Here is a 19,770-nt window from a genome sequence, read left to right on the forward strand (position 1 = left end):
ACAAACTTATATAGCTAGGCTAAAAAAAAAAAAAAAACCAGAATGGCGATGGGGATAAGAGTAGCTGTAGCAGAGTGACAGCTACAGCCCACCCCCCCCAGGGCCAAACATACCAGCTGACAGCTCTGGAAGTTTCTCAGGGACTTAATTCTTTCCAGCCCTGCCAACCTTAATCCAATCAATGGTTCCCCCATGACCCAAGACTTGGCATATCTCCCTCAGGACTTTAAAACACAAGAGAATTTGAATCTCTTCTTTGTTATTAATTCACCAAATGGTGAATTTCAAGGGGAAAAATTCATAAACGTTATTTTGCAGTTACTAATTAGCTCCTCAATTAATGAAATTAACGATTACGTTTCAACTGCCATTTTCACAGGTCAAATTGAGTTGCCTGTCAGTGATTTCACGTAGTCCTACTTTATACCTGCAACAATATAGTGATGTAGGCCACAATCTGTATTTTTCAAAATCTCAGAATGACTCTTAAACACCTTTTCAAACCACATACTACCCTTGGTAAACAACCAGCTGAAGGTCCCACTTCCCTCTTTGTGTAAAACTGGACGCCAAGTACTGAAATTAAGAGACAGCATTCAAACGTCAACGGTGCAATTAATACTGTGAGAAGGGCCAGAACAGCCCTCCGCCAGGCTCACGAGGTGCCTGGCATCTGGGCATGCACACTGATGACGCACCTCCAGTTACAAACCCTCAAAATGCTCTCCAAGACTCGACTGTGTCAGTGCTTTTAACACAGGATTTACAGACATATTCAAAAGCTAAAGACTCAAGAAATGTAAAGCCAATACAATGCTCTAAGAAAGAAACAACTTAATTCACATTATTATTTGAGTGAATTAGCAACAATTTAAACATCAAAGGAAACCACCTTAAAACACTCTCGTCACATACGAGGACCCTCCTCAACCCAGGGATACTGGTTTTATAACTTAAAGCATTTTCTATTTGCAGGTGTTACATTTTAAAGTCATAATTTGACAAAAGGCATAGCTAATTTAAATAAAAAGGGGATTTTTTGATGGCAGAGTCCGAACATGAGATATGAAAGTTTATAAAAGCAAATATTTCTTTTTCTGTTAATAGTAACATTGAGATATAGGCACTTCTTGTATGAGATGAAATAAAAGCCAACAGGAAGCCACTAAAATACCACTCTTGAAGTCACATAAACTGGCTTCTGATATTTTATTATTTAGCATTAAAAAAAAAACTCCACATCCCTGACACATTAACATTTATTCTCTATAATAAAACAAATCACAAAATTTCCAACATACATCATTCAAGGTCTTATGCCAAGATTAGCATTTGGATAATTTTATTGTCATTTAAAATACTTGATTTTCCTTTCAGTTGACAATATTTCAAATCATAGATGGTATATCTTCAATTTAATTATAATAGGAAATGTAATAAGTTCACCTTAAAAAGATAAATCTTCTCCTGATCACTGCACATGATAATTATTCCCAACTCTGCCATGATGCAGCTGTACTTAACAATGTCTTGATAAAAGAATATCCTGAAAGTTCTCATCTAAATCAACATTTCCCTGTTTCATAGTTCACTACTTGTCTTTGAGATGACAACTATTGTTTTTTGTTCTGAAAGTAAGTTTAACATCCTCCTGCTGTAAAATTCCTGACATATTGGTGTTCCATTTACTATGAGATAACCTGCCTTTAAAAAACACCCTGGTATGCATGAAGATGCCAGGAAATCACACAACAGCTGACTTGACAGGCGAAAGCATTACATTAGACTTGCACGTGGAAACACAGAAGCTCTTACTAATTGTCATATTGATCACTGACATCCTTTCAGGGATAGACTATCTGTCTTCTATCTCATCTTCCTCTTTCAACACATATCTGTGATAGGATTCAATGATTATTATGCATTAAAAATTTATCCTCCATAAGACATCTGCATTGAAGACAGGTGTGCATTAATAATTGTGAGTTCCTATTTGCACTACATCAGTACAGGATGAACTTTTTTTTATAATGGAGGTGCTGGGAATTGAAGCCAGGACCTCAGGCATGCTAAGCACACACTCTACCACTGAACTATACCCTCCCTCCAGGATGAATTTCAAAGTCATTTTAACGACCAACCTTCAAGAAGGTTGCATTCAAATGGGACCAGACATGAAAATAAACTTGCAAACCAATAAATAAGTGAGATGATTTCTGGTTCTCATACATGTTGTAAAGAAGATCAGACAGGTTAATTGTGAGGAGGGAAACTGAGAGGGGATCAGCTTTAGCAAGAAGATCAGGAGAGGCAGAAAGATGGCCAGAGAGACTACAGCCTAAACAACCAGGAGTAGGGAGAGAGAGGGAGCTGGGACAAGACAGGAAGAGGCTGGATTTCTTCCTGTTTGTCACTGCCTGGGTTCTATGCAAAGACAAGATGCGAGTGGATGTATAGGGACCCCCTCAGGCAGTGAGGGGGTCACCAGCTGCAGGGAAGCAGAGCGAAGGGAGGGTGGCTGCCCAGTGGCCAACTGCCGAATTCCTGGTGAGAGAGGATGGTGGCCTGGGATCAGCGTGATAAGAAGCGAGAGTTCAACCAAGGTGAGAAGCAGCCATGCAATTTTGAAAAAACGTCTATAAAAAGAATCTGGAATACCCGAAGTTGGTTATACAGAAACGTGTCTCCAGGCCTTCCACCTAGAGCATCATTCTGCATGTCACATTCTATACATTTTCTAAATCAAGGCAAAACATTGTATGTTTACCAAAGAATAATTTAAAATACCTTAAAGAGTGACCCATATTATCCATCAGTAATTCTTACTCATTTAGGGATTAATTCAATACCGAACACCCCAAATCTGCCTTCCTCAGCACTGGGACGTTGCTGATTTTGCCTTGCAGCTTCTATTAGGGATGAATGTTTGTGTCTCCCCAAAATGCACACATTGCTGCCCTAACTGCTAACATGATGCTAAACAGAGGTGGGGCCTTTGGAAGGTAACTGGGGTCAGGTGAGGTCATGAGGATGAGGTTCTCACAAAGGGATTAGTGGCTTTATAAGAAAGAGAGAGAGAGAGAGAGATGCTTGCACCAAGGAAAGGCCACGTGAAGACACGGAAAGAGGGCAGCTGTCTTCAAGGCAGGAAGACAGCCCTCACCAGGAACTGAGTTGGCTGCACCTTGACCTTGGACTTCACAGTCATCAGAACTGTGAAATAAATGTCTGTTGTTTAAGCCACCCAGTGGCAGCCAAAGCAGACTAAGACGGTCTCTTACAATGTTTTCATTTAGTGAAGTCCTCCCAGAGCCAGGCTGCACCATCACAACAAGCATGCCCCCAGACATGTGGTCCCCAACTTCCATGGCTGTGGGGACAGGCGTGTTCTCACTTTTGGATGAGGCAGAATTTTTGCCACTTAGCAAAAGGTACTCAATTACCCACTTAACATTACAGGAGAGTCTATTGATCAGCTGTCACAATGTTCTACCGTCTTCTCCTGGTGATCTGCAAACAACTTCACAGACTCCTCTGACGTCATGATATCCTCTATAACACTGCACATCCGCACATCCCAGTACTTGAAATCTTACTTTGCATCTATATTTTTAGCTTAATATGTATGTGCAGCTTAGCTTCTTGCTATGATCACGGCAAACTTTCCCACGTGCCAAGGATATCACTGTGAAGGGTTGAGTACCACGTGGATATACTGGGCTGAACTGCCTGCCTTGACCGTCCTGCTCAATGCCTCAAAATGAATGTAGAAGCAGCCTTACCTTTTGCCAGATGCCCAGTGAGACCTATCTTCAAAGATACATTAGCAGCAAATGTGTAGGTAACAATGATCTACTTACATGAAAAACACACAGCAGAAAGACTGAAATTACTCCTGTAGCACACGAGTAGCTTTTTTAAGTAAATCACGGGCATATATATTGAAAACTAATAAGGTATGACAAATAAGAAATATAATTTTCCCTGACAGCCCACAAAGCAATTTGTTCTAAAAAGTTAAGAAGAAAAAACAATAGGCACCAAACAGAGCTGGGTAAGCATAACGTTAAGACACTGAGAGAAACTGTGACACCAACTCTGAGTTTAAGAGCATCTTCTCTGAGTCAGAGCTAAAAATTTCTTCAAGCCACTGAACCTTGAACCCGCCACATCCCGAAGAGCTAAAATGACGCACAGCTGCAAGAACAGCATGTGTATTTAAACTCAGATACAAGTCACCTAAGGATCTTCTGAGACTAAGCGAAAATGAGAAAAATCTACTCTTGGTTCCAAAATCTGTTATGTTGCTTTCGAAATTCTTATCCTCACTTTCAAAAGATAAAATATGGGAAAGCACTTGTAAAGACTAACATGCTGTAAAACTCAAAGGAATAATTGCTTACATTTCCTCCCACACCCTGTTCAACCCAAGAGAGCACTTGATCAGGCTGTCCCCCAGCTGTCCCACTGGCAGGTCTGTATCCCCTGCCAGTCTGCAGGTATCACCGCTATTATAAACTGCATAATTGTCTGGGCCGCCGGGAAGCCACATTAACTCATATTATTACACTGTGTAAATGGAAAGTATTTCTGTTGAGCACTGAAAGATCTTGAGGCCGAGTAGCAATGGATGCATTTTAAACAGAACAGGCACACACGAGCAAGGGAGGGATTTCAGAGATGTGATGGGAAACCGGGCAGCATGGCCACCTGAATCTGAAATCCAAGTTTGAAAAGGACAGTAGTAGCCACTCTTCAACTAGAGAAAATGGCTAAACTACTCAAAGAGGGGCAGATTCTCTGGCTCTGGAATAACATGCTGTTTGCCAGTATTTTATAACTTACTGCTTCTTCAAAACTCATATTCAGCCCAGTCTGCTGACTGAATGGATTAATCAATGACCATTGACCAGCCCGTTAAAACTAATTTAGCTGCCTGCTCCTTCTTGCTTAAAATGTCCACACTTCTTCCCAGGTGTTGACCAAACTCGCATCCCATCTATTGAAGCTCTCCAGAACATACTCAATCCTAAGGGTCCACAAGCTGTATTTGTGGAGGAAGATGGGATGTCACCAAGGGTCAATTTCCCCCTACCATCCTCTGGCCCCTCCCCCGGACACTTTACGTCTTTCTAGGCTTCCTATGTACAAGCTAAAAGGATTCCAAGAATCCTCTCAATTGCTGACACAGGAAATATGAAATCCCTATACAATTTGTCATGCCACTTGCCCTCAGTTGCAGAAAGAAGGTTTTAGATTTATAAGAAAAAAGAGCCATATGTGAAACTGCTATAAACAGCGAGTAAAACCGTAATTAGCATCTCCTCCTGAGTGCCTAAAACTTTGATACTCACTAATACACATTCTCAGTGAGGCATATTAACTCCTCTTCCTTCAAAAGTTATTAGAACAGGGAACATACGAAAGGTTTATTCCCCCCTGTAACTTACACATGATGTCTTCCTATTGGCAGCCTACAGTTACAGTGATAAGAATTCTCTGAAATTGTGTTCCAAGTATTTAAGGAAACATGCTCAAAAAATGGAAGCCAGCTACGGTTCACACTTCTAAAACTGTTCTGATGAAGCCTTCCAGGCGCCAGACTCGGCAGCCCACCAGGAGAGAAAATAATATTCTGGGGACATGTCTACAGACTTCAATCTCTGCGGAACATAGGGCTTCTTCCAGCTTCCCTTTTGAGCAGCAAATATCTGTGCAAAACAGAAAAAAAACAGAGGGAACTTTTTTTTTTGGAGCCAATTTGGTCTAACATACAATTTTTGAAGTCGTATAAAGAAATAACAGAAATTACTTCCACTGATGGATGAAGGAGAACGCTTCCTTTAGGCAACATCCAATGAATGGCATGGAAACTAAGACCATTAGAGAAATGGCATTTTTAACCCTATGAGTGATGGAGGTTGGAGACTTAGTCTTACAGACAGGAAAATCTTTTGATTCCAACTCACGCAAAAAAAAAAAAAAAAAAAAAAATTGCCCTATTTTTTTGAAGCATGTCAAAAGTTCTAGGAAGTATATTTTATACGTAAATGCTTGTTATGGTTAGGCCTTCTAAAGCATTTTCATACGAATTATCATATCACATTCACAAAATCTCCGTGAGTTTTGATCACTATGAGGGAAAAAATCAAAATAGGCCCAGCCACAAGGTCACAAGAGAAAGCTGGCACCAAGCATCATCTGGATGCCGGGACTCAGAACTTGCATCCAGTCCTCCTTCCAGAGCCGCAGTGCCCAGTAGCCAACACCAACCAAAGCAAACAATTCTGAGTTCACGAATCACTTCTGACAATGAAAATAAAAGTGTACGTATAGCTCACAATGATTAACTGAGTGTTCACCATGTGCCAACTACTGTCTGAGGATTTTAGGATCAATGATAAAAAGGGACAGACTACCAGTATGGGGCAGGGGCGAGGAGAAGCATGGTCCTCTATGACCGTGAAGATGATGCACGTAGATATCTACGCACCCGTATGTGTGACGTAGAAAGCCATGATTTCCTGAGAGGGGCATCCTGACTTACTCTTCCCAACGCACCTGAACCACACAGAGAAGTGAAGGCTGCACACCCAGCAGAGCTCCCACCGGTGAGCCCCAGATTGTCGCAAACACCCTGCCTCTCGCACAGACGTCCCCGAGCCTGTGCAGGCACGTCAGTAATTAAGCTGCACGTGGGGGCAGCAGAGGCCAGAATTCAAGAAGATGCGTCCTGGTTAGCATTTAACAGTAGAAATAGCTAAAGCTATTAAAGAGGGGCACCGGTAGACCAGGTTCTCTGCTATGTATTTTAGGTCTGTACTCTCTGAGTTTGTCCACATAACCACCTGAAGACAGAAGGATCATTACCTCCCCTCCATCAACTATGACACTCAGAAGTAGCTTATCCACATGCTGAAAAAAAAAAAAAAAGAAAGAAAGAAAGCGCTGAGCTGTGAACACCGTCCTGTTGAGATACAACCACGAAGCCATCCCTCCATGTGGTCCACCAGCGCCTTTACTACCGGGACACACGGAATCAGGGAGCAACAGAGCGTCTCCTTAAAGAAGAAATCCCACCGAGAAATGGGGACATACTGAACTACAAGCTTTAGAATTCTGCTTTACAAATAAGAATTGATCAAATGAGGGATAAACTGGTAAAACATGGCAAAGGGTAAGGTAACTGCCACAGACAAATAATACCAATCAAGAGCACGGCAAACGGACCAACTGAGAAACGTGCAGGAGATACAAAAACATCATTCACCAAAGAATTAGGAGTTCGTCGAAAACTTACATGGTATTCAACCTCAGCCATATTCAGTGAGAAGCGAATTAAATGAAGGAAAACACAGTATTTCTCCTATTTAATTGGAATTTGTTGTTTTGTTTTGTTTTTAACTATAACACCCAGTGTTACCAAGATCATGGGGAAACCGGCACACTCCTGCCTTCCCTGAAGAAATATAAATTATAGAAACTTTCTGGAGGACAATTTGACAGCATGTATCTACAGCCTTGAAAACATCCAGTTCTAGGAAGTAATCCAGAGAAAATAACCTGAAGAAAACGATTTAGCTTTAATCACAGTATCATATTATACCACCCCCAAATGAAAATGCCACCCAGCTCCCAAAACAGCAAGTTGTTTAAGTGACTGATGTTATAGAAAGGTATGGAAAACAGACACTAAAAATGAAAACTAACTCTATGAGAAAAGCTGTCTTACATGCTAAAAGGTAACAAAACAGAGGACTCTTCTAAACTTGAAGATGGGTACAGATTCGCATTTCTGCTGCAAACATACTCACTCATTTCAGGGGCTTCCGATCATGCATGAACCTTAGCTTCTTTGAGTCAATTCTCCACTGTCCAAATTTTTAATGATAGTGCGTTATTTTTGAAACCAGAAAAAATTACAAAGGTTTATTTGAAAAAGAGAAAAATATTTCACTACTGTGCTACAGAGTTCTCAAGAAGACAGCAACTTGATAAAACTACTCAATACATCTCTCAAATTTAAAAGCAGAGAAAATATAGGTGTGGCAATGATCAGAATATACACAAGATACACTCCACGAAGAACGAAGCCTGTTAACTTTCAGTCAGGTGTTCAGCTAATGAATGAAACGTATTCCAAAGCAAATAGATCATACCCTTTTCAAAAATGTAAAGGCATGATTTTTTTCCCTGTGTGGTGATATATTCTATATCAAACTATGATCTATTTAGTGGAAAGATAATATACAAAGAACAAAACACTTGAAACTCTGCCATAAATACTATGTTCTTGTGTTTGCATGGCAACGTGAGTGGGTGTGTATGCTGGGTGTCATATTCAGTACAGTTTTTTGCTTTATTTTCTTCTTAACTTCAGTGCCATGAATACTTCCTATATAATCAACTATTCTTTAAAAAGATAACTCACAGCTACACAATATTCTCTTGGACAGAGGTGCCATTGTATGTCTATACAAGTACACGCATTTAACTATATACTAGTTTTATTCTAAGATTTTTCATGTAGTATGAATCCTGATGAACAAGAACTGGGTATTACAATCAATATGGAAAGCGATTTAGCTTGAAAGAGGCTCTCTCTGGATGAATCCGTAGGTGTTTAGTAAAGAAAATGTGCTACCTGAGGACCTTTTCAGTGTTACCTGTTCCAACCTGACTCAAGCCAAACAGTTTGATCTGAACACTACAAGCCCCAGGCTTCCTGGACCACCCTTCACGTCCTGGGTAAATGTGACATGAACCCTACTGTCTCTGAGACCATCTACACGATGCCCATTTCACGTGTCTGCCTTTCTGGAGAACTCCTCCACCTCCTCAACTGGAGATTCCAAAAATGCCATGTTCAGTGAAGAAAGTACTAGAGACAAGAGACTGGATTGTGGCTCTTTTATATTTGGAAGACTTGGTTTGCTGCCAAAGAAACTGCTCTTCCTGGAAATTAAATTATTCTGTGTTACTGAAGGTAATGACCGCTATGTTACTCTGATGTTTGAAAGTCCAAATAAAATATTTGAGAGAGAAGAATAAAATAGAGTTTAAGAAGTGAGCCTTTTTTTTTTTTTTTTTTTTTTTTAGGTTGAGTAGTCATGCTCGGAGTCAAAGCAAACATCACATCTATTTGGTAATTCAGTTTTGTTTTGATGGTGTCCACTACTGCTCTTACTCAAAGTTAAAACATTAACAACAGCCAAACTCTAATTATCCACACTGAGGTAGAAAGTTCCATGGATAATAGCCAGCATAGATCATCATTTTTATGTAGTTAGGGAAGTCAGATTTTGACACTGTCTTTTTTATGCTCAGTTGTCACCGCTTACGGGGCCATTTAATTACTGGCAGTCAAAGTCTAACGTGGGGAGTTGGGAAGAAATGAGTTATTTTTAAGTTGGCAATATATAAATCAGCTGAATCTCATGGACCATATTCTCTATAAATCAGACAGGGCTTTAGATACTCCCCTGGTAATTCCTGATATCGTGTCAAAATACCATAAAATATTTGAAGAGCTCAGCAAAGCAAACTCCTTTAAAGCTACTATATCCGGAATTCTACAACCAGAATTCTTTATAATTCTGTCAATGAGGAACGCTTCTTCCCTACTTGCACTATTTCCTTCCAGGTGAAGGGAACCTAATTAATGTAACACTCTGGCCTCTCCCTGCCCTTTGCTTCCTCTGCCTTTGAAGAATAAAGGCGGCAGCGTGGCCAGCTCCTTCCTTCCTCTGGAGACCCTGCTGCCTGCAGAGGGCAAGGCTTGGGCTCTGGGGCTCAGAGGCAGCTCTGTCCCTTGGTGGGGGGGGGGGGGTGAGGGGAGGGGGGATAGGAAGGGAGGGAGGCTGAGGTCCTGGGACGTCCTCTGACATCACAGCAGCTAATCAAAATGGACATTTCCCCCCATGGTGGCCACTTCTTTATCTTTTTTTCCTTCCGACATCCCACCTTTTGTCAGGGAGGGTTGGAAAGGAGGATTGATATCTATCCAGTTCCTTAAAGGCACCATCAATCCAAATTTCTGCACATTTTTTGACTGAAGGTAAACATATACCTGCCTGTGATTTATGTCGTGGCATATTTAAATAAGAAAAGATTACAATAAGCACTATACGATTATGAAGATGCTTCTAAACCAAAAGAATAAATTATTTAAAACGTGTACAAAATGCATTTTCCTTAATACATGTACATCAAATCAATCATTTAATGACAGTTGTGATAATGACATCACACAAAAAAAGGTCACTAATGAAAAAACTCCAGTCTTCACCTATGCAGGATAAATATAATAACAAATGTCAATGATAGAATTAACTGTTCCCCATCATCGAATGCTATAAACTAAATACCCTATTTACAAATACATTTTATATTATTTCAAACTTAGAGAAATTTTGACACTGACAGTTATTTAACCAAACATAATGGGCTCACCTGCTTACTTTGGTCCCCAAACCAGAAAGTTCTTTTATTATAACATGTGTTTTACTCTGGTAACTTATAATTAGAAGTTCCCACAATAACATATAAATTTAAATATAAATGCCCACATTTATTGCCAAAATGTTTTCCTGACTGAAGATAAGTTAGTCTCCTGTTCTATAGGTCACAATCTGTAACAATTTCTAAGATGCATCCAAGCGTTATTATTGTTATAATTATGTTGAAGATCTGAGTGTTACCTTGTAGGGGCTGGGCACTTCACTGAAGCAACTAAGAGTGAAAGGGCAAGTGAAGATGACCGTTTATTTTTGAAAAGGTACCAATGAACGCACATGTTTTTTTCCCAAGAACTTGAATTTAATTGGGGGTGGGGTGGGTCTTCTCTTTAAGTAATAAATTTAGCTGTTTCAGTTTCTGTTTTCTTTGGCACAACAATATTGTGGTTCAGGGCTCTGTGGTTCTAAAAAGAGCAGCTGTTTAATATTTGACTTCACAGAGAGTGATGCTTATAAAACTGTCTATAATATTCTTTCTACATTATTCAGCTTCGTAGAAAACGTGATCTTAGGTGAATAATGTAACACTAATAGGGAGTATCAAAGGTTTGCAATTTCTGACTGTTAGATTCGAATCTGTTTTTTTAATAATGCTGCTGGGAGATACAAAGGGCTTCTCTTTTATCTCAACCATTATATATTTTAATATGTAAATGAGTGGCATGTTGCAGAGTAGAAAACATTTTATATGGAAATCTACATAATAAAGTAATAATACAGTAGGAGTGGGGGAGAATGTATCTATTTAATAGCCTTTGTTAGAGATAGTGGTGGCTTTTATAACATATTTAGTAAGACATAAGTGAAGCCGAAGTACTCCTCTTAATATGTAGATATAGATCTCTCGTGTTTGTACAAATATTTATCATTACAAGGCACTTATGCACTTCCTTCCTTTTTCCTGAAACCAATCTTTTCAGACTTTCTTACTGTACTCATTCTTTTAAAGTAAACCAAGCTGGGGGTTGGGTACAGCTCAAGTGGTAGAGTGCATGGGTTAGCATGCACAAGGTCCTGGGTTCAATCCCCCGTACCTCCTCCAATAAATAAATAAATAAATAAATAAAGTTAATTACCTCCCCCACACACAAAAAATAAAATAAAATAAGATAAACCATGCAAAGATACTTCATTATTATTGACTATATACATTTCATCCTTGTGACTCATTCAGCTTATTTTTTAAATTTATTTTAGAGTACATCTTTATTTGTCATACCCATTTTACAGCTGAAAAAACTGAGGTCAAAACAGGCTCATATAAATGGCCAAGGACACACAGGCTTAACAGAGGCAAAGCTGGGATCCATTCAAAGCCGGTGCTTCTCTCATCTCTGCATCCATCCAAAGCAGAATCCAAAACAGCATTACACTGGGATATATATCCTAACATTACATATAAATGTATTAAATATTTAAAAATATGAAATATGCATATATATTCATTCTTGGGCAAAACCCAAGTTTTTCCTCTACAGATATATTTCTGCCCTGAAATGACAGTTAATGGAATAATAGGTTTCAATATATGTCATTCATTTCACAGATAACTTTTCAGGAATCTTACCAAGGGACACAGGAGAGGCATTCTAGGAAGCACTATTTCACTTATTCAGTCATTATTTGCAATTTGTCAAAAACTAATTGATACAGAGTCTAACTTCAATATCCTAATACAGCTAAGACATTTCCTACAAATCAATTAACCATGATCCTGAGCTTGAAATTACGCTCAGCTGCTATGTGATCAAAAGATAAACAACTGGGGGTGTCATAACTACACACGTTTGTTATGAGTTTTAACATTTTTAATGGCCTAGAAGAACAGTATGATAAAATATTTCCATGAGTCTCCTGTGTTGAAGAACTGTTTGTGAATATAATTGCATTCATTAAAGCCAACCAGGCAGTTTATTAATCAGTAGGCTAGATTGGCAGAGAATGTGAAAGAAATTATTTATCTATGACATGTTTAATATTTTCCATTAATATAAAAAGCTGTTGCTTTGGCATATAATCAGATAAACTTAAAGTCAGCAACAAGTATCATGAACTGTTTTAGCCCCAAAAAACTTTTCATCCACAGCCACGTAACATTTATCACAAAGTCATCAAGGTACCAAAGCTCTGAGAACACCTTTAGAATATGGTTGATGTAAACCATCATGGAAGCCAACTGAAGAATTTGACCTACAGGTGTATTTCCGCAAGCAAAGAGCCACTGTACCACAGCTTCAATGGAAGTACTGGATTTAAAAATACCTGCTCATCTTCTCTCGGTATTTGGTCAACTTCTGAATTATGGTGTTCAAGTTTAAGCACTCTCAAGAATGTAGCATCTTTTAAAAATAAAAACCTTTATGAAAAATAAAAGCTTTTAGGAATAGTAATCCCAGCATAACCAATTCTCCACTAGCTAAATTAAAGTTCACACAGAGAAACAACCATAATGAGTATTCATATCTTCTGAGGATAATCATCAGGAAAAGCAAGAAAGAAAAAAAAAAGAATACTCTTGGCAGCTCAAAATGCCAGTAATTCCTATTTTAGTTCAATTGCCTTGTTACAACCAGATACACTGGCCTATATAAACTATATCTGACTTTATGAACAAATTACAGTAAGTTATTTTAAATGTAACTTTAATTTCTTACATAAGGACACCGTGATGAAATTACTCAGGAGAACTCTTCAACAATTCCACATAAAAGCATACCATATAAAAGAGAACCGTGGAAAAGCACAGCAGAAACTAGCAAGTTCCATAGCACTGTCAGGGAGAGGACTGCATATTCACTTATCTGTCAAAAGTACAGAATACCATAACTTCATTTGTAATTTTAGGGGTCACTATGAATGTGATATTATCCTTTTAAGTTATTTAACAAAATTCTAAATTGCACTTTCCAGCTACTATCATTTGAATTCCATGCTTCTCTTTGATGAACTATTTCAGTGGAGAAAGAATTGGCTCGTGTTCTATCTCGAAAGATGCGAAGTTGATGGAAATACTGTAATGTGACAGTGCGTGACTTTTATTACGAACAATGAAAACATTAGTGACATCTATAATGATTAGGTCATAGAACTACACAAACAGACACCAAATGAAGTAACTCCTTTCCACAAGACGATGACAATTTTATTAGAGCAGCAACCTCCGGTGCTCACTGCAATTGCCATTCAATCAAGTGCTATCACTTTCAAGCCATAATATAACATAAAACTCACACATCCAATACACGTAGCTTTGCCCACACCCACCGTCTGCCCTGACGTACACACACAGGCACCAAGTAGCATCTACAAGTCCTTTAAGAATTCTGTTTATAACGGAAAGAGTAGATTCAAAAGAAAAAGTCAAAAGAAGCAAATGAATGTCTACTTCTCCTATTGCCTCTTTTTGCAAGAAATCTGACATTAGAACAATGCAACAAGCACAAGAGTATATTCCAAGTGCTGTTAGAAAGTTCTCTGAATGTGAATAAGGGGAAAGCATAGCAATACTGGTAAAACTGACCACACTCTTCAGTTAACTCGAGCCACACAGCCCTCGCTAGTCTCTCCGTGACGCCGACTTGTTAGCTGCATAATCACAGGCCTCCCAAATTTCTGCATCTAACTCCAAACGCAATCATCTTCATCCAAGCCCTGTGGCCCGCACAGACCGGTGACGATGCCGCTTAACACTTTCCCCAAAACATTAAAAATGGATTCTGCGTGTGGCAAAGAGATTTTACGGCAGACTAAAGCACCGAGTCCGTATCTGAGGACGCCCGTCCCCCGATCTGTCATACTTCCCCTTGAGAGAGCCCCCAGAACCATGCACAGGTTCAGCCCTGTAATTTTATGAGTCACAGCACTTTCCCAAGGGAATTTAAAAGTGGTGCAGCTCCAAAGCCTTTTAATCCTGTAGGTGAACTACTAACAGCAAAGAGATGAACTGAACCACCGTCAGTAGCTGATGAGACTTTAAAGCTGCTGATGGAAGGATGCACAATGAGATAACTCTTAGGTAGTTTCAGCACCTCCCTCTTTTCACGCAAGTCGCTGCAGAAAATTCCAAGCATCTTAAATACCTGCCACATAGTTCCTAAAAGTGAAAATAGATGTGTATCAAGCCTGATACTGTGGTTATAACATATCCATTTTCTAAACCAACATATTTGCTTGGAAACGTTAGGCAAGCATGTTAAAAACACCTTTCAGAGCCAAAGCAAATCAGATCGGTTCAACTGACGCACGCAAGAGGGAAAAAAACACCTTGGAACCACAACCTGCCCTCCTTTTTCTTTTTCCACACTCTGCACCACCCCAACATTTACAGCGAAGCACAACTTTAGGCATTTTTAGAACTAACTGCTCATTGTGGGAACCACACACACATCCCAAAATCTCTCAGACTGTTTTCCTACCACACAGACAAGGGAAGCTGCACCATCTCTCTAGTGACTTAATTCTGAACGTGGTGGCTGGAGCCAGCTGAGCAGCAATCGATGCAAACACATTACACACCAGAATAAGAGGAAGGTCGGCAAAAAAGAAAAGCAGCTTTGCTTTCGGCCATTAATTACGGATCACCCAAATAATCGCATCGCAACCTCCCACGCACATGCACCGGGTTCCAAACCTGGGTTTCAGGCGGCGCTTTCCGGAGCCTCGCTATCTATTGTCAGGACTCAGAAGCCCCCGAAACCTGTGAATCAAGCTGAAAACGCTTCCTCTGAAACAGCTAAATATAGACCAAAGGGGCCCCGGGTCTGGCGAGCCGCGGGAGAGTGAAGAAACAGCCATGGACGCATATGACTAAGTATTTCCATTTTGTTCTAGCCAAACATCGTAATGACATTGAACATAAGGGCAAAAGACTGGAGGGAAGTCCTCCCCACCCCCATCCGCCTTCTCCCGTACATTAGGGACGTCATGAATGCAACGGGTATGTTCTGGAGGGTGGCGGGGAGCAGTATTGTTGGTGTTGCCCTATATACGCCTCCTCCGGGGGAGATGGGTGGCAGGGAGGGGGAGAACGCAGAGAAGACACTTGGTAACCTCTCCAAGAAAGGCACTAACCCCGGCCCACGTTCCAGGCAGAGCCGTCTTCCGAGAGGGGACCCGGCGCGTCCGCGGTCCTCCCCCGGACTGGCAGGACCGCGCAGCAGCCGCCGCCGCCACCGCCACCGCCACCGCCGCCCGCCGGCCGGGAGCCGAGGACCAACCCCCACTGGCGGCGAGGAGGAGGGCGAGGAGGAGGACGACGCTGAGGAGGATGCGCCTGGCCCCAGCAGCCCGGCGCAGGCAACTCACCGAACGGCGCGGCCCCCGATTGCCTCCTCGTGAACATGCACCCGCCACCAGCGACAGCTCCTCAGTCCAGCGAAAGGCGTGCGCGCCGCCGCCCTGCTTCAGGGCAAGGTCCTGACCTTGCCCAACTGCAGCATCTTCCGCTTTTGTTGTCTGAGCGCGGCCGCGGGACAAGTGATGCCGGCGGGGAGCAGGGGCGAGCGCCGCGGGGGAGAGGCGGCTCCCGACGCGAGTGCGCGGCGCCCGGCCCGGCGGCCCCGCCGAGCGCAGCGAGCGCAGCGCCCCCTGCCCGGCTTCCGCGGGCTCCGCGGGCTCCGCGGGCTCGGGGCTCTTGCGGGCTCCTGCGGGCTCCGGGGGCCGCCGCCGCCGCCGCGCCCGCCGCTCCGCTCGGCCGGGTGCCGCCGCGGGCGCGAGCCTGGGGCCGCCGCGGCTCCCGGCGCCGAGCGCTCCCGTGCTGCGCCCCGCGCGCGGCCCGCGCCACCTGTGCCGCCGCCGCCGCCGCCGCCGCCGCCGCCGAGGGCGAGGCTCCTCCCGCGGCGCGCGGCTGCCTCAGCCTCCACCTATGCCTCGGCGGCCGGCTCGGGCGCCCGGCTAGTGAGGGAGCGTCCGCCCCGCCGCCCAAACCTGCCCTGGGTGCCGAGCATGCCCAGTGCCGCCGCCAGAGCGCCGCGCTTCGCCGTGCGCATTCCACTTCTCCTGGTTTTCGCGGCAGCAGCGGCAGCAGCAGGAGAGAGGGGAGGAGGCCGCGGGCTGGGAGAGGGCCGAGCATCCTGGGGAACGCACACCCCGGCCCTCAGATGGGTGGATGCTCGCGAACCAGGAGAAAGCTGGAAAGGACCGGAGGAAAGCCTGGAACCCTGGGCTGGACCGGCCCTCAAAGGGCTGGTTCCTTCATTTACTTGCAAGATGCTGGCAGTTTATTGTGGTCGGGCAGATGTCAGCCTGCAAACAAAGGGCAGGGGTGGAGGGGCTTCTAAGCTAGCGTGTGTGCGCTTTGGGGCAGGCGGCAGGCTAAATGTACCTGCTGCTGGGTACAGGTGGGGCCTCTCAAATCCTGTGGTTCTAGAGCAAAGAAGGCAGGACATCCATCTCTGGTCTTCCCAAACAGCGTCTGTCCATTCTCACCGTCACTCCCAGTGCTTAGATTTAACGTGCTTTTCGCGGGTGGAGAGACTTTCTCCTTAAACGGAATGCCCCTGGTTTTGTATCTGAAATGTATGTAAACTTCCTGCAAGAAAGACCCTTGTCTAGTCTGGAACTTGAGCACAACGCTAAGTTCCCCTCCTCCTCCAGCGCCCCCTCTTCTCTTTTCCAACTGCTGCACCTCTGTCACCTTCTCTTCCTCCTCCCCTTCCTCCTCCCCTTCCTCCTCTCCCAGGCTAAGATGAAAACCCTCACTTGTTCCTTCCCCCATAGTCTTCCTATACCCCCTGCATTGTTCTCGTCATTTTCAGATGAGTTTTCTGTGTCACCTCCTGGTTTGACAGCTCACTGACTCCATGGGGACCTCTCTATGCCTCCCTTGCTGTGAAATACAGCAGGGAACAGTGAAAAGTCTTGTTAGAAAACAAGACCCTTGTCTTGTGCCAGAGAAGTCCTCTGGGCCTTCACCCGTGTCCCTCTGTTTGGGAAGTCGTGACGGGTCTCGACCCTACCGCAATTACAAGCCTTGGGCGGGCAGAGCGGGGCGTGCCCGGGGACCAGGGCAATGCCCTTCCTAATGATGCCACGGCTCACCATCCCTGACCCTGCAGATCCCAGACTAAGGTGGTATTTTCCCCACTTCTCCCCTCCCCAGAGCTGGTGTCTGAGACACAATAAGCATGACAGCGTGAGGAAATTGTAATCAGAGGGATTCGAGGGGCTGGTGATTCTCAGTAGCCAAGTGCTTCTCTTTTATGTCAGAAGAGATTATCCAGCAAAGTTAAATGCCTTGAATATTTATCCGGGGCTATCCTCTATTATACTTCGGAGGAAGTTAAAATATAATTTGAAGGAAGAGCAAAGGAGGAAAGTTTAGACAGGTTAAACACGTAGAAATAAATGCAAAAAGCAGCAGATTAAGCAAGGACTTTTCACAACGGTGCAAATGTTCATTATTCATCCTCCTCCGTTGGGGCTGCTCCTGCCGTGATAGGCTTGGTCGCACCTCGAAGAGTAGTTTGCCAGCCTGGCTCCCAGTTTTGAAGCTGGCTTCTTCTTAAAATACTTCAGATTCCTCTGAAGGAAGACACTTCAGGGCCATTTTTCAGCAGCTGTGAACTGTATTTTTTCTTTTTTTTTAATTCTCAGAAAGACAGTTCAATTACTGTGGAGTATTTGGTACAAGACGAATTAGCAGTGCTGTATCCATTAGGCCACATTATATTTTAAAGGATGTTCTCTGTTTTCACTGTAGCTTTGGTTAGATTTTTGAAAAACGATGTTTAACATGTACTCCTGTTTGCAGCCTTTAACTCAGGAAGTCATGGGCCGCTCATTGGGGGGTTGGGGAGGTGGGAATGCAGACTTTGAGGGTAGGTCGGCTACACTTTGGATTAACTTTAAAGCAGGTTAAAATAATATCCACAGCAAATAGATGTGTCTTTTATGCCTATATAAATGTAAGTTAAGAAAATAATTTTCAAAGTTTTTTAGGGTTATTTTTGAGAAAAGCCATAGCAAACCCTACTGATTAACTATATGCCTTGGAAAGACCCCCCGCAGGCAGTCCCCTATAGACGTCTTTAGAGGGAAGATGATTTCTGTTCTTGTAAAATAACTTATAACTTAGGATATTATTAAAAGCAAAATTTGATAATGTTGAAGAATAAAATAAAATGATCATGGGTGGTGTTAGATCTTGGAACGACTCACTGCTGCCATCTTTTGCCTCCTGCTTCTGATAGTTCCTATAAAAAGGCATATTGTGAATTCCCTAGGTCACTAGAAGACCAGAAAATTGATGACTTATTATTTTCAAATTATACTACTCAATGCTAAAAGAGAAATCATTATTTTCTTCTGTTTGTATACCCAAAGAGTCATGTGATACAGAAATCACACCTAAATACTATGTGTTCTACCTCTTGACTTTTCAGATCACTTTTCCAAAGTTGAAGAAAATGTATTTTTATGGGAATTTTACTAATTTTTTTCTAGGAATAAGACCTAATAGTTAAAATATTTTTATCAATTAATGCATCATATTTTATAGTTCAAAATATGCCAGTTTTAGAAGAGTGACACCCTTGTTTGATTTGAAGCAATTTAAATATAGCATTGTATCTTACCATTCAGGTTCAAGTAGAAGATAATATTACTGTAATTTTTAAAGTGAAGTACCCATGCATAAACAAATGGAAATTTCTCAAATTGGAAAATTAAACAATTGAGTGATTGTTGTTGCTGTCTGGCACTTAATCAGGGAAAGTAATGACAGTTCTTTAAAATGTACAATTTAAATTTTAAGTCAAATTCTCTAGAATAGGAATATAATTATGTATATATTTATATTTATATATTTAATAGATAGATATATATTTAAACACTGTTACCAGTCATAAAAATACGCTGGAAAATACTACTCTGTTTTTAAAGATGTTTAAAGTAATTTACCTAATTTGAATTAACCATTATAATTAAGATCAGTGTGCGGGTCATTTCACTATTTGATTTGAAACTTCACACTTTCACACAAACCACCTTTTACTACTGCCATGACTCATGATGGTATCATTCATTCATTCATTCATTCACCAGCGAATGTTATTGGGTATCTGCTGTGGTTCAGACACTGGACAAAATTTGGTGAATCAATAGCACACAATAGACAAGAAAACAAAATCCCTGTCCTCATGGAATTTAATCCTAAATTGGGGCTATTAGGCAATAGAAGAAAGAAAAACATGCTGAGGAAGTAACCACACTCTAATATCCTTATTTCTTTCTAATTGTCACTATGCTTGTGGTG

At 42.0% G+C, this 19,770-nt stretch overlaps 1 protein-coding gene across 3 annotated transcripts in view; it reads right to left on the reverse strand.

Moving 5' to 3' along the window:
* Positions 1-16,031, reverse strand: part of CTNND2 (catenin delta 2) — an 886,119-nt gene extending 870,088 nt beyond the window's left edge. Inside the window, exon 1 of one of the 3 annotated variants that reach the window (XM_064479567.1) lies at positions 15,822-16,031. Coding sequence is in view for 2 of the 3 variants with exons in the window: in XM_064479565.1 (XP_064335635.1) it covers positions 15,822-15,858 (37 nt within the window). In the remaining variant the exon portion in view is untranslated. The remainder of the gene's footprint in view (positions 1-15,821) is intronic. The other 2 variants (XM_064479565.1, XM_064479566.1) reach the window with 2 other exon arrangements.
* Positions 16,032-19,770: the final 3,739 nt, after the last annotated feature.

Source organism: Camelus dromedarius, chromosome 3 (genome assembly GCF_036321535.1).
Source record: "Camelus dromedarius isolate mCamDro1 chromosome 3, mCamDro1.pat, whole genome shotgun sequence".
NCBI classification, from domain to species: Eukaryota; Metazoa; Chordata; class Mammalia; order Artiodactyla; family Camelidae; genus Camelus; species Camelus dromedarius.